This window comes from Schistocerca nitens, chromosome 5 (genome assembly GCF_023898315.1).
Source record: "Schistocerca nitens isolate TAMUIC-IGC-003100 chromosome 5, iqSchNite1.1, whole genome shotgun sequence".
In the NCBI taxonomy this organism is placed as follows: domain Eukaryota; kingdom Metazoa; phylum Arthropoda; class Insecta; order Orthoptera; family Acrididae; genus Schistocerca; species Schistocerca nitens.
The window spans coordinates 382445580-382459074 of record NC_064618.1 but is presented as its reverse complement, the minus strand read 5'-3'; the positions used below and the strand labels follow the sequence as shown (position 1 = coordinate 382459074).

Genomic DNA, 13495 nt, shown 5'->3' with positions numbered 1-13495 from the left:
ACTTGCCCTTCAGTGTATCCTCTCTTCTCGTTATCCGCCAGGTTTCAACCTCCCTTTATTTCAAGTTGCCGCCGCTCATACCTCACCTGTCTTTCAACAGCATCTTTGCCTCTGTACTCCCGCCTCGACTGACATCTCTGCCCAAACTCTTTGCCTTTACAAGTGTGTGTGTGTGTGTGTGTGTGTGTGTGTGTGTGTGTGTGTGTGTGTGTGTGTGTGTGTGTGTGTGTGTGCGCGTGTGTGCGCGCGCGCGCGCGCGCGCCCTCCCTTTTTTTCCCCCCCTAAGGTAAGCCTTTCCGCTCCCGGGATTGGAATGACTCCTTACCCTCTCTCTTAAAACCCACATCCTTTTGTCTTTCCCTCTCCTTCCCTCTTTCCTGATGAAGCAACCGTTGGTTGCAAAAGCTTGAATTTTGTGTGTACGTTTATATTTGTTTGTGTGTGTATCAACATGCCAGCGCTTTCATTTGGTAAGTGGCATCATCTTTCTTTTTAGATATATTAATACGAAACCATACGCATACGCAGATTAACTTGAATATGACAGACAGTCAAAACAGATATTCCAAGCGTGGAACCCCTGTTAGTCTGAACCGTAATGATGTAATGGTGAGATGATGTGTTGTTGTGAATAAGAAGATGGACAGTGAAGTAGGACAGTTAACAATGATTTCTGATTTAATATAAAAGTGCCACTTGTATTGTTCATCTGAGTGAGGCTCTTGCTGGTTGGTTAGGTTATACTGCAAAATGACTATTGTTGTATAATTAGAAGGTGCCGCATGTGTAAATGAGACTTTAATTATGTAATTAAGACACAATTGGCCAAAACTAAGTCAGTGAAAGGCCTAACATTTATGGGAGTAAAACCTGTGAAACCAAATGTGTGTGTGTGTGTGTGTGTATGTGTGTGTGTGTGTATACCACATTACTGGATGTATACAGTGCTGTACCCTTCCATATATAGAGCCAATTTTTTGCCGTGATCGCTGCCACCAAAGAACTACAAGCTGATACATGACCGGATATGTCACACACTAACCAATAATTCAATTACTTTCAATACGCAGAACAAAATGACGGAAGCGCCAATATGTGTAGAAACTAGTCCCAACCAAGGGAGACAGATTAAAAACTTTGTTAGAAAATTATAGGGGAACCTGATGTGAGATGTATGCTTGTAATTCTGCACTAACTTTTGTTTGTCTGTTCACTCACTGAACTTCAATACAAGTGGCTCCACTGCTAGTGCTGCCTATGAGTGGTTATTGGATGTGACGTCTAACATATATGGTGGTCACATAAAGGTGACTGGACTGTGTAGTAGTAGTAGTAGTAGTAGTAGTAGAAGAAGAAGAAGAAGAAGAAGAAGAAGAAATAGATGTAGCAGCTATGGTGGTTAGAGTGTCATCATACCTTAACTTACTTAATAACAGTTAACAATTCATTTACTTTGTCCAGTGAAAGAATGAATTTCTAGACAACAGTTTACTGATTGTGGTAATTTAATAGTAAAGATGATGCATTACATGCTTAGGAGGGTCTGCAGCTGTTTCAGTACATGTAATTGTGATAACTGTTCCTGTCAAAGTTGCTGTAGTATCATAGTTGCTTTGTCAGTCTTAATGTAAACATTCAAGATAGAATATTACTTAACAATTTACAACATGACTACTGTTTTCTATTAATCCACACACCTTTTACTTATTATGTTCAGAAATGTATTCATTAACACAACACAGATGCAGAAAATTGCCTTAACTTTAAATGTCTAAATAAATATAACAATGGAAAATCCAGGTTAGAATAATGAAATTTATGAAAAGGACAGATTGTGAGCAGTCTGGCCTAAGCAGTGAGAGACTATTGTTATGTGTAAGAGTTGTGTGCACACGTTTGTGTTATCTAATTACGATGAAGGCCTTTTTGGCCGAAACCTTACTTGATTGACACTTTTTGTTGTGCCTACCTGCAACTCAACAACTTCGCTACATGGTGAGTGGCAGTCTATCCTTTTCATAATATTGATTAAATAAATATGGTGTTTACTCATACCAAAAAATTTTTCAGGCTGGATTGCTCCATTCCTGGCACTGATGACAATGGACCCTTGGTTTGTTCCTGAAGAATGGTGTATATCGGTCCAAGATTCAAATTTGCAACAAAACAACTTGCTTGTTCGGAAGTGAGAGTATCAATCTGAGCATCTGAATGAGCCTGTAAAATAAAAATGAAGGGTTCTACATGGAATCTGCACATCATAACGATGAGTTCTCAGATCTAAATCTATGCTAACAAAACATTTAGAACATAAAGGAAGAAATTATTATTGTCATTTAAAGTACTCATTCCTAATATTTAATAGGACTTCTGTCAAATAATTGATAGCCTATTAAATCTTATATCTGACAGCACACATAATGTGTGAATTTGTTTTCCTCTGAATAGTTTACCGATTATAAAATGGACAGGAATCCAGTGTAGCTCAATAATTTGCTTGGGGATTGTATTTGTGAAATTAAAAGGGATTGCCTACATTTAAATACAACTATAAGGTGGAAACCAAAAGTAACCACAATCATAATGCTGCACATCATGTATTTGTAGTAACAGGCTGTGCTGCTAGGGAAGTGTTGTAGCTCTGCTGCATCAGACTGCCGTGACAGTTCTTTATGTGTGCCTGTAGTGCATATGTGATTCACATGAACAACATTCATCTTAAGTTTTTTTATGTGGCAAGAATGTAGAAGAAACTGTCATTATGACATGAACAGCATAAATTAACATTCTCGTAGTAAATATCAAGTATAGGAATAGTTAAAAAAAAGGGAGGACCAGCCACCGGAGATGGTTTTTCCTTCGAAAAGCTTGAACTGAGGAACACATTGGCAAAGTCTGCAACTTCATCAGTGAAGACTGATGCAGGACAACTGACTAACTCTAAAACTTATATGGATTGTCCAGGAGCACAATTCAACACATTTTGCATCTGGGGATTTGGGGATCTGAAGAGCAGCAGCAACATTTGTATCCAGACTTCTCACTGGTGATTAAAGGGACTAACGCATTCAAGCCTATCATGAAATGTAGGACACACTCAAGGACAATCTTAATTCCTTCAAAGAATCATCACACACAATGAGTGATGGTGCTATTGGTACAATCCAAAAAGTAAACAACAATTAGTCGATGGAAGTCACCTGGCTCATATCCTCCAAAATATGCTTGTCAGGTCATCATCATCATCATCATCATCATCATCATCATCATCATCATCATCATCATCATTCGTATGGTACATGCATGCAGTACATTTACATGTAATGAGTGTCACTGCATAAAACAAAAATAAATCTGCTAAATATCAATGTTGAGGTTTCTAATCCATTCCACCGCTGTGGCATTGGCATTTATAACAACATTCCAAGTGCCCTTACAGTATTGTAGGACGCACTCCTCTCTTGTGTGTCTGATAAGGTTGTTTCAGTGCATCACAGTCACAACTTAAGAGACTCCACAATACCTCACTTATAGAGTGAGTCAGAGTACTGACCACATCCAGTGTGAATTATGTTTAATTTTACTCTCAGTTTCCTGTCAAATTAGACACACACAGTATCACAGTTATATTTCTTGAACCGATCCTGTTGCTGGTAATATCCAGTGTGTTGACAGTTCTTGTTACTTGTAGCTACCTGTTCAGCATACAGTAGTGGCAGGTGTCTTGAATGAAGCCTATTTCTTTATGAGATAGTTATGTCATGATGAATGGATAGTTCCTTATTCTCTTGTATATACCGAAAATCTCTAAGCAGGGTCTTGTTTCTGTGGATCTGTGGTATGTAGATATTGCTTAGCAGCAGCAGCCAGTAGACAGAAGTTGGTCTGATTGTACCAGTAATCATGCACATTGCGCTGTTGAGCTATGTATTGATGAGGCTGGTGTGATAACTATTACACCACACTGAAGCACAATATTCTGCGGCTGAAAAGATCAGCGGAAGAGCCGATATACGAAATGTCTCCACACTGAAGGCCCCTAGGTTGCATCACAAAGCCTCTGAATGATGTTGTTGTGAATTTTTATCTCGGGTGATGTGTTTTCCAGATGTTTTTGTATAAGGGAGAGTGTGGTCGAGTGTGATGCCAAGATACTTGGGGTACCTGTGATGGAGAATATTGTCGTCAAACTGTACCTTGGGCTCAGTGTTAGCTTGTCTGCTGTTAAGCTGAGATACACAAACCTCACTCTTACTGGTACTGAGCTTCAGTCTCCATTTTTTGAAATACTAGTTAATGTTCTCACTGACTGACCGAGCTCTATTGATTGATGAGCCAGAGTGAGAAGAATGTCTGCGTAGTACAATTCACTGAAGATGTTTTTGGAAGATAAGAAATATAAAGGCCGAGCAGGAGAGGAGCGAGAACTAAGCTCAGTGGCAGGCCATTATTTTGTTTCCTTACTGAGATTCTATTTTCACCCAAGCAAACCTGGAAGTATCGATTGCTTATCATTTTTTAATAAGAGATGTTGTTGTTCGGCATTTAATTATTTTCAGTGATTTACAAATCATTCCTTCCCTTCAGACAGTGCAATATGCTGCCATAAGGTCGATAAAACCACAGGTGTTTTTAATTTTTCCTGGAAACCAGTCTCTATGAAAGCTGTCATAGCTAGTACCTGGTAGTTGGAGTTTTGGTGAGGCCTAAATGCCATTTGTTATATTAGAATGTGTTCTAAAATACACCAACTAATTCTATTGTCAATAAGTCTCCCCAAGAGCTTATACAAGCAACTAAGCATGGAAATTTACCAAATGTTCTGGGGCAGAGCAGGTGATTTGTTAGATTTTAAGATTACCACACTTTTTTGTATTTTTCAGTTCTTTAGAAAATGTTCCTGTCTTCAGAATAACGGAGAATAAGTGAGTCCGTCAGTGTTTGACATTTTTTCCAAGATGGGATAAAAATTCTGGATGTATATTATTAAACCCCGGAGCGTTATAAATTTTAACTTCTGCTAAGACCATGTCTATTTCATTTAGGATGGATGGGAAAGAGAATTTTCAATCTCTTGCAGACTGAGCTTTTAGATTTGATAGCTCTCTTTTGATCCTGGAAGTGTGCTGTTTATTACTGGACAATCTGGACGTTTTTACTATATAGTTAGGAATATGACTGATTGAAATACCAAAAGAAGCCACCCAGTTTCTGGAGCAAGGACCAAGCCTTCCTAACTGAACATTTCAAATGCAAGTTTTCTACTCTCTCAGACCAGCGCACTTTCCTTGCATTATCAAGATTATGACGAAGTTCACCTTTAGTGGCACCGTCCCCATTTCTGTTAAATTGTTCATATAGGTGTTCACATCTCTTGTCCCACCCAGAGGTGTATTCTCTCCTATATCCATGAGGAATATGTTTCTTAGCAGATACAACATAAGCTTCAACAAAACAGCTGTAACTCTGGGGATCCAATGGAACAAAGCAACTAGATTTTTCCAGGTGGTCCGACAAACTGTGCCAGTTTGCCTTTCTAAAATTCCATTTAGGTTGTGGCACTGACTTAACCAGTGGGATGGAAAAGTCAATACTGAGAATAAAAGGTCTATGTTGGTTATGTAGGAAGTGTGACAAGACTTTTCTTGATGTAGGAATTGGTGGGTCTTAGCAGATAAAAGAAAAGCTCCAGCAGAGCAGTTGTAATTCTGGGATTCTGGTGGAATGAAGCAAATACATAGGGTGTATCAGAAAGAATCATCCAATTTAGCACATCTATATTTCTGAAACTAAAGAACATATACAATGAATTTTGTTTTTTGATGAAAGGGAAACTCAAAAAGTTTGTTTTGATACCTTTTCATAGGCGTTCAATATGCCACCCCGCTCCCCCCTTGAGACACAGGGCATATGTCAATGCAGTATTCAAATTGTTCCCACACTGCAGCGAGCATGTCTTGAGTTACAGCTTCCACAGCTGTTGTTTTAAGATGTCTCAGTTCATTGTTGTTGGTAGTGGAGGCACATAAACAGTCTTTTATAAACCACCCCAAGAAATAATCACACAGTCAAGTCTGGTGTCCTGTTAGTAAATGAAGTTGTTCGAATCAGTGGGAAAAGAAAGTTCTCAAGCACATCAGGACATATGCTTCCTGTAAAACGTGTTCTCGGCAAAGAGAAATGGACCGTACACCTTTTCCCATGAAACTGCAAAAACAAATTAAATTTTGGAAAGTTTCGCCCATGTTGTACAGCTTCGTGTGGTTGTTTCGTACTCTCCATATTCTCACATTATGATGGTTCACATTTTCACTTAAATGGAATGTTGTCTTGTCACTAAACACGGAAGACGACTGTCATGCTCCATCTTGCCAGGAATGAAATTACAGAACTCCACATATTGTTGGTTGTCACCTTCACGAAGAACTTGCAGTAGCTGAATTTTGTATGGTTTTGTGTGTAAACGTCAACACAACACACGCCAGATGGACATCAGATGCATGTTGAGCTGCATGGCGAATTGATTTTTGCAGACTCCTTGTGATACTATGGTGGATGCGTCCGATGTCTGTGTCAGACACTCGGGGACGGCCTAGCGATTTGTCTTTACACAAATAACCTATTTCTCACGACTGTTCATGCCATTGTCTAATGCTCTGTCCTGTAGGAGGAGCCACACCATATCTAGTATGAAAGTCATGCCGAACAGTTATTAGTGAACCACACTGTGCAAGACTTAGAACACGAAACACTTCTTGTTGTCATGACTAGAGCTGAAGTGGATGCACACTGCTGCTACCTAGAAGAAACCACGTAAAACTCAAGAGTTTGCTCTTTTCAACAGTACACTGTTCATGCACATCAAATAAAATAATAGTTATGTTAAAAATAAAAAAAATGGGTGATTCTTTTTGATACACCCTGTATTTTTCCAGGTGGTCCGAGAAACACTGCCAGTTTTCTTTTCTATAATTCCATCATCAAGGTCATGGCACTGACTGAACCAGTGTGATGGATAAGTCAATACTGAGAATAACATGCCTGTGTTGGCTATGTGGGAAGTGTGAAAGGACATTTCTTGATGTAGGAATTGATTGGCCTTTACTATCATGGGAGACAAAACAGAGGTATGGGCTATAGTGTCTCTGCCATGCAGCTGATCTAAATGTATACAAATCCTTGGCATCAAAAACTAGGCAAAAATTGTTATTTTTCAGCCCAATCAAAAAGTGCATTACCATAGTCGTCGTTCTGTGCATACATCCACTGCTCATGGTGGCTGTTAAAAGTGCCAGCATATATTGAGGGATGGACAGTAATTGGTAGAACATTTGGTAGCCACTCTGTATTATGTGGTCTGTAGATATTACGGATAGTAAGCTCTTCAAGCTTTACTGAAATGAAATGTTATGAATTCTGTCAGCTGTATTTGCTGAGATCAGGTGCATATAATCAAAGTCAGCTCTAATGTAGGTTGCAAAACCATAAAAATTGTGGTAAATTGCACCAATAAACTCATAGCCATATATCTTTCCTCTTTTATGATCTTCTTTGTTTCATGCATGGATTTCCTGGCTTGAAACCATGTCAATATCATTACATAAAAGAAATTTTGACAAATAATCACTTTTAACTCAGCTAATTCCTCCTATATTTAGTTGGCAAACAATGGCTGAAAAACCCCAGTTTTTTAGTCATTTGATCCTGAGAAGGGTCTTATGCTATTGTTTGGTTGCCTAAATTAGTCTGCATGCTTAGACTCAGAATTCACCCCTCAAAAACGGACAATAAACAATAATTTCTGTTTGGAGGTAATGAAAAGGCTGTGCACAAATTTTGCACAGTAACGCCCTACTTTGTGGAAATCTGCTGAATGGTATCAGCATCATAAAAACACTCCCATGCATATGGCTCTTAGTGTTACATCCATTTTTGGCATCTACGAAGTTTAATACCTTGATTCATGTGCCCTATTTGACAGATGTAGCTCCCTCGGACTTCATGTTACCTAGGATGAAGAGGGAATCTAATGGAAAGTGTTTTGCTGCTGCTGATGATGATGTAAAATGCAATGCCACAACAGCATTAGCAGATATGAAAGAGATGAAATTAAAAGACCTTTTAACGCAAGAATGAACATTTGGACAAGTGCATTAGTGATAATGGAGAGTACTTTGAAGAAGATTCAAGTTGTGCTTGGGAAAACATTAAAGTACATGCTTGTTATAAAGAATTTATGGTTATTTCTGGCTCTCCCCCTCATACTTCCCTTGCTCCAACCCTTTCAACTCTGTAAATGAGCACTATCCTGTTGATGAACCAAGAAGAGGTTAATTGCACAGCTGACTGCCAGAAGCATCCATCACATCCTAGTGATTTCAAATGCATACTGAAGGTATTTTTAGAGCAAATTCATCTGAAAGACAGAGCTGCACAATAAATATGAGCAAAGTTGAAAACATCTATCAAATCAAACTACTACAGCTTGGGCAGAGTTATGGATATTAAAGAACATGATTTGGAGTGCAAGTTTCGAAATAGTTCTTTCTTACCTAAGAATAAGAGATGCAGATGGGGAACATTGAAAAAACAGAAATATATGTGTAAACATTACACAAAATGTATATTATATGCATATAACAATTATTACAATCACTGATGGTGCTTCATAGATGAAAGGAAGCAAAATGTATATGACATAAAAACAAACTCTTTTATTTAGTTGCATAGCTGGATCACACAAATGGCGATAATTTATAAGCATGTAAGGAATGACAAAACACAAAATTGGTGGTATTAGATTTACTTCAGAAGGCACTGCATACACCACCAACAAACATTAGTTCCATAAACCTACTCTATCCTTTTAATCAGGCAACAAATTGACAGACTTAAATATGCTATCTTAACACTCATTACAAAACTGGAGATAAGAAATCCATTTCTAATTAAAAATCTATATCACTTCTTCCAGACTCTTCATAATTTTAGAGAAATTAGCATTCAACAGAATTACTTATTTCTCTAAGAAAGACTTAACTAATTTCTCACACTGTCTTTTGTAATGAATTCTCTACAAAGAAAAAGTGTTTCTATGAGAAGTTCTGGCAATACAGTAATGTTGAATGTGCTAAAAGATGGAAGGAAACTGCCCTCATGCGAGAGTCTTCACAGGAAAGCTTTGCTAAAAGAGAAATTGCATGAATGACCTGTATTTAGATATACAGAAAAGAGATGGTGGGCTAATGACCTGATGCTAGAGTGGTTGCAGGTTGTTTGGAACAGAATACCAGGTTATCTGCTTATCTGAAGGGAAATCTTGGCGATGGCTTCTTTTTCCCCAATAAGAAACTATCACCAAGATTTTCCTCACACCAGAAGTTATTGATCTAATATCAAAGAACAATACAGATCTGTTAATAAATCCTGTAACATGACCTCACAGTTTCACGTAATGCAAGTTGTTGTGAAAGGTGAAAGACCTTCAAAGGTTCACCTGCAAAAACTTCATAGTGACTGGCTTCTTCAAAGAGAATACACTTTCACTCCTAGGGGTGTCCTAAAAAAAATCCTCAGTATCCATGCTGGGCCATTTAATCCTTACTACCTTGTGGAGAAGTGAATTTATAACGGAAGTGATCAAGAATGTGCTGCATACCAATTGCCACAGATGGCTCAGAAGATGACATAATACGGGGCACATGCTAGGAAGAAAGAAATGGCAATTGGGTTACAAATGAAGATGATGACACCTATGGTAGTGATGATTAAAACTTCATAGTTCCACTGACTACTGGTTTAGATAGTAATAAAAAAATGGAGTACAGATAAAAATTAATCTTAACCTTTTTTCATCTTTTTTTCCTCCTTGTACTGTCAAAATATGAACAATCAATAAACAGCATAAGCCTGCAAAGGATTCAGTGTTAACTGTTTCAAGCAGATACTTGAGATCAATAAAACAATTTGTAATTCTGATTAGTCAGAATATGTCGAAAGTAAAAAAAAAAAAAAAAAAAAAAAAAAAAAAAATTCAATGAGCCTCTTCACGGAAAGAAGTTATTACAGTTGTGTGAACATGGTACCTAAGATTCCTGAGTTGAAAATTCCTGTCAGCTAAATGGCAAGTAGCAGTGTTCAAATAACTTATGGAATGCAGCTGGTAACAAGACTGGCAACTACAGACATTTTGATAGGTGAATATTCTATCATATTCAAGGTACAAAGGAAATGAGAGAGCACTGTGCATGGTAACTTAAACCATCTGTGAACAGGACTGCACCAACCATGCAGCCAAAAGATGGTATATGCTGAAAGATAATACACACTACCAAATATACATCACACATTATAGTTCACATGTTGAAAAATGAGTGGTTTTCCAGAACACTACCCAGCTACATATCCATAATTTATTTTAACATTTGATACATGGAGAAGCTCAAGTTTCACAGAAGTTTTCATTATAAAGATGCATAACAAGTTGTAGTGTATTGTAAATAGGCCTTTATTGTTACAGATGTAGGTAAATGTTTTATTTGAAAAATACCAATGCAAACGAGTCAATGTTAATCAATTAACAGAAGATACACAGCAGCTCCTTAATAAAACTGAGGAAGCAGCAGACTTCTGCATTCTCTGTAATATACTAGGTTACATTTTGCTGCTTTCTCACAACAATATTTGTTATATATGGATATTTCACTGTTTAAGCCGAGTAAAAGTTAAGTTTTTATTATTGTTTGTCTTTTGTTAATGAATTCCTTGACTCATTCTAGATTCTTTAATGTGGTTCTTTTTGTTGAAATATATAGAACACAATGAACGAATGATATTTTAGAAACTTTTTCTCAATGACAACAGATTACTATCTATTTCGGCTTTCCAATAATGCAAATACTACCTGGTTTTCAGAAACTAGCAGTGAATAGTATTAATATTTTCAAAAACTTTCACTATAGTTCTTCTCTGATTTAAAGACTCTTACTCTGTTTCGTAAACCGACAATAGAATTTATAGCTGCTGTGCTGGAGTAAGCACTCCTTTTTCACAGCAAATGGAGTAGTTCGCTCTGTTGTGTGACTGGGATACTGTTACACTTTGTACTGGCTGCTGATATTACAGTCAAGCACAGGAAGATGGCCAAGTCATGTGATGTCAGCACATGTGATTGCAGTCCAATCACAGGTGCCCAATACCTGAGCCACTTCATGCCAAAGGCTGCACATACATTGGGTTTGTTTACCTGCCACAATGTCCATGGCGAACTGCAAGAATCTCAAGATGGGGAAAACATTTGCCATTAGTGTTAAACTTCCATATGACGACTAGAGCTGCTGTTGACTGCATTGAAGGCTATAATTGTTGGTAGGAGGACCACAGTTGCAGAAAATTATTCATATCAGTTTAATTTGCACAACAACAATCCTTGAGTTGCCTTATGATCTGGAATCACTTCCTCACTATGAGTAAGGAAGCCACTGTCCCATATTTTTACCACTGCAGACTGCACTTTGGGGCCCATATATTAGTATGGGTGAAATAACAATGCCACTGGACACTTTAAATTTTCTCAGGATCACCTAGACTAAATGTTATGGTAGAAGTAATTCTATATCATTAATTAACACTCACCTGTAACTTTTCTAGCTTTTCATCCATGAATTCATACAGAGACAGTGTCGACTGCATTTGGTGTAGACAGTTCAGAAGATAAACTGCCATATCACATGTTGGTAATCTTGCTGCACTTTCATTCACAGCCTGAAGGAGTGGATCCACAACACACGCAACAATCTAAAATACCATAATGCAACACATTAGTCTTGTTAGAAATTCATAATTTATTTTAACATCTTTTTGTCTGCCTCTAACATGCTACATACACTGCCAGAACAATTTGCCCAAGTCAGTTTACAATATTTACAGGTAAATGGTTACTTACATGGAATGCTGATATGTTTGAAATTTTACAAAATTTGCATATTTGTGACATACCACCACAGAATTCCACCTTTAAAATAAAACACATGCAAAATTTACTTCTTTCTACATTCTCAGCTGAAATGTTGAAACAAGAAGAAAGGAAGCCAAAAAAGAGAAAGAACTACAGAGAAAGTAGGTGTGGAAAAGAGGAGTAGCAGGTCTCCTTGGATTATGCAGTCCAATTTACCCACGGCATTCAAATAAAATGACGCTTGACAAATGTACACACAAGTAATGGCATCACTTCTATATCATACTCTGACATTTTTAACTATAGTTTCTAATGAAACTGGCTAGTATATGATGATCACACACTGAAATCACAAACTCTTCCCATGAAATCACAAACTCTTCCCATATGTCAACATTTATGGCTTTCTTGGATGAGGTTCATGTTTTTTAGCTTTTGGCACTTTCATTTAACAACTAACTGGTTGCTTAAGTTGCTGAAATCTTATGAATGGAATAGCAGAACTGCTGGACACTGCTAATGATGGCTGTCAGCAACAGTAGCATACCTACTTTGACTGTAGTCACAAGTAAAAAATTATACCAAATGTACATGAGTTAATGTTGGTCATAGCTCCTTCAGAATAATGTTCTACAATCAGTCTACTTTCCTGTCTATGGTGTACTTGGTTTAGTGTAATAATATTATTGGTGTTTTCTGAAACTGCAGCTACATAAATCTCATCATCCAGAAACCACTGTTTCACATGACTTTTACATCTAACACAAATTAAAATGTTCATGTTGGAGCTCACTTTATGATCCAGTACTGTTTTATCCTGGGACACTGAAATCTTACTAATCTGATAAGTTACTTCCACAGCTAAGTTACCATTCATGATAATCCTCCTGATCTGTCCATCACAAACTGCACCAAATTACAATTCCTATGCACAAAGCACTTAAGTGTAACAACACCTTTTGATGTCCTTCCTGTCTCATTCAACGTTACAAATTCTCACTAACAATAACACAGGCCAATAATGGAAAAACTTTTTTGCTGAAAATACCTTATTCTTGTGTTTTTTAGGGTGGGAAATCCAAATATGATACTTAAAAAACTGTATCACCCACCATTTCTTCATATTTTACAGTTAAATTTATTAAATTAAGCAATTTTTTAAAAAATTTAACAGCTTTTATATAGTTAAAATAATGTAGTGCTGAAAAACATTTGCTGGCATAAAAAGGTCGATTCTATTTTTGTGTTAACAGATGGTGTTTTGTTTACTGTCAACCTAACCTCACTTTCCAGTTTCGTGTACATGTGCTCAGTACAATGTCTAATTATGGTTGTAAAATCTCTGCTGACAGTTTTTTTTACATTTGTGGTGAATTTGTGATTAAAAAACACCAAAGAAACATTACAGATTTTGTGAAAAAGATTTATCTATCATACTTCGGATCTAAAGTTGGTGAGTGTTGTAGATATGAGAAAACGGCACAAAAAGGAGAAAGAAGCCTTTAGTTTTATTGTTCTTTTGATATGGAGGGAGCCAAG

General features: G+C 37.2%; 1 protein-coding gene across 1 annotated transcript in view; it reads right to left on the bottom strand.

Moving 5' to 3' along the window:
- The window catches only part of LOC126259311 (conserved oligomeric Golgi complex subunit 6), a 119189-nt gene that overhangs the window by 30693 nt on the left and 75001 nt on the right, over positions 1–13495 (bottom strand). The window contains exons 8-9 of the mRNA XM_049955988.1: positions 11635–11796; positions 2056–2217 (exon numbers count right to left, since the gene is read on the bottom strand). Of these exons, the coding sequence (XP_049811945.1) occupies positions 2056–2217; positions 11635–11796 (324 nt within the window). The remainder of the gene's footprint in view (positions 1–2055; positions 2218–11634; positions 11797–13495) is intronic.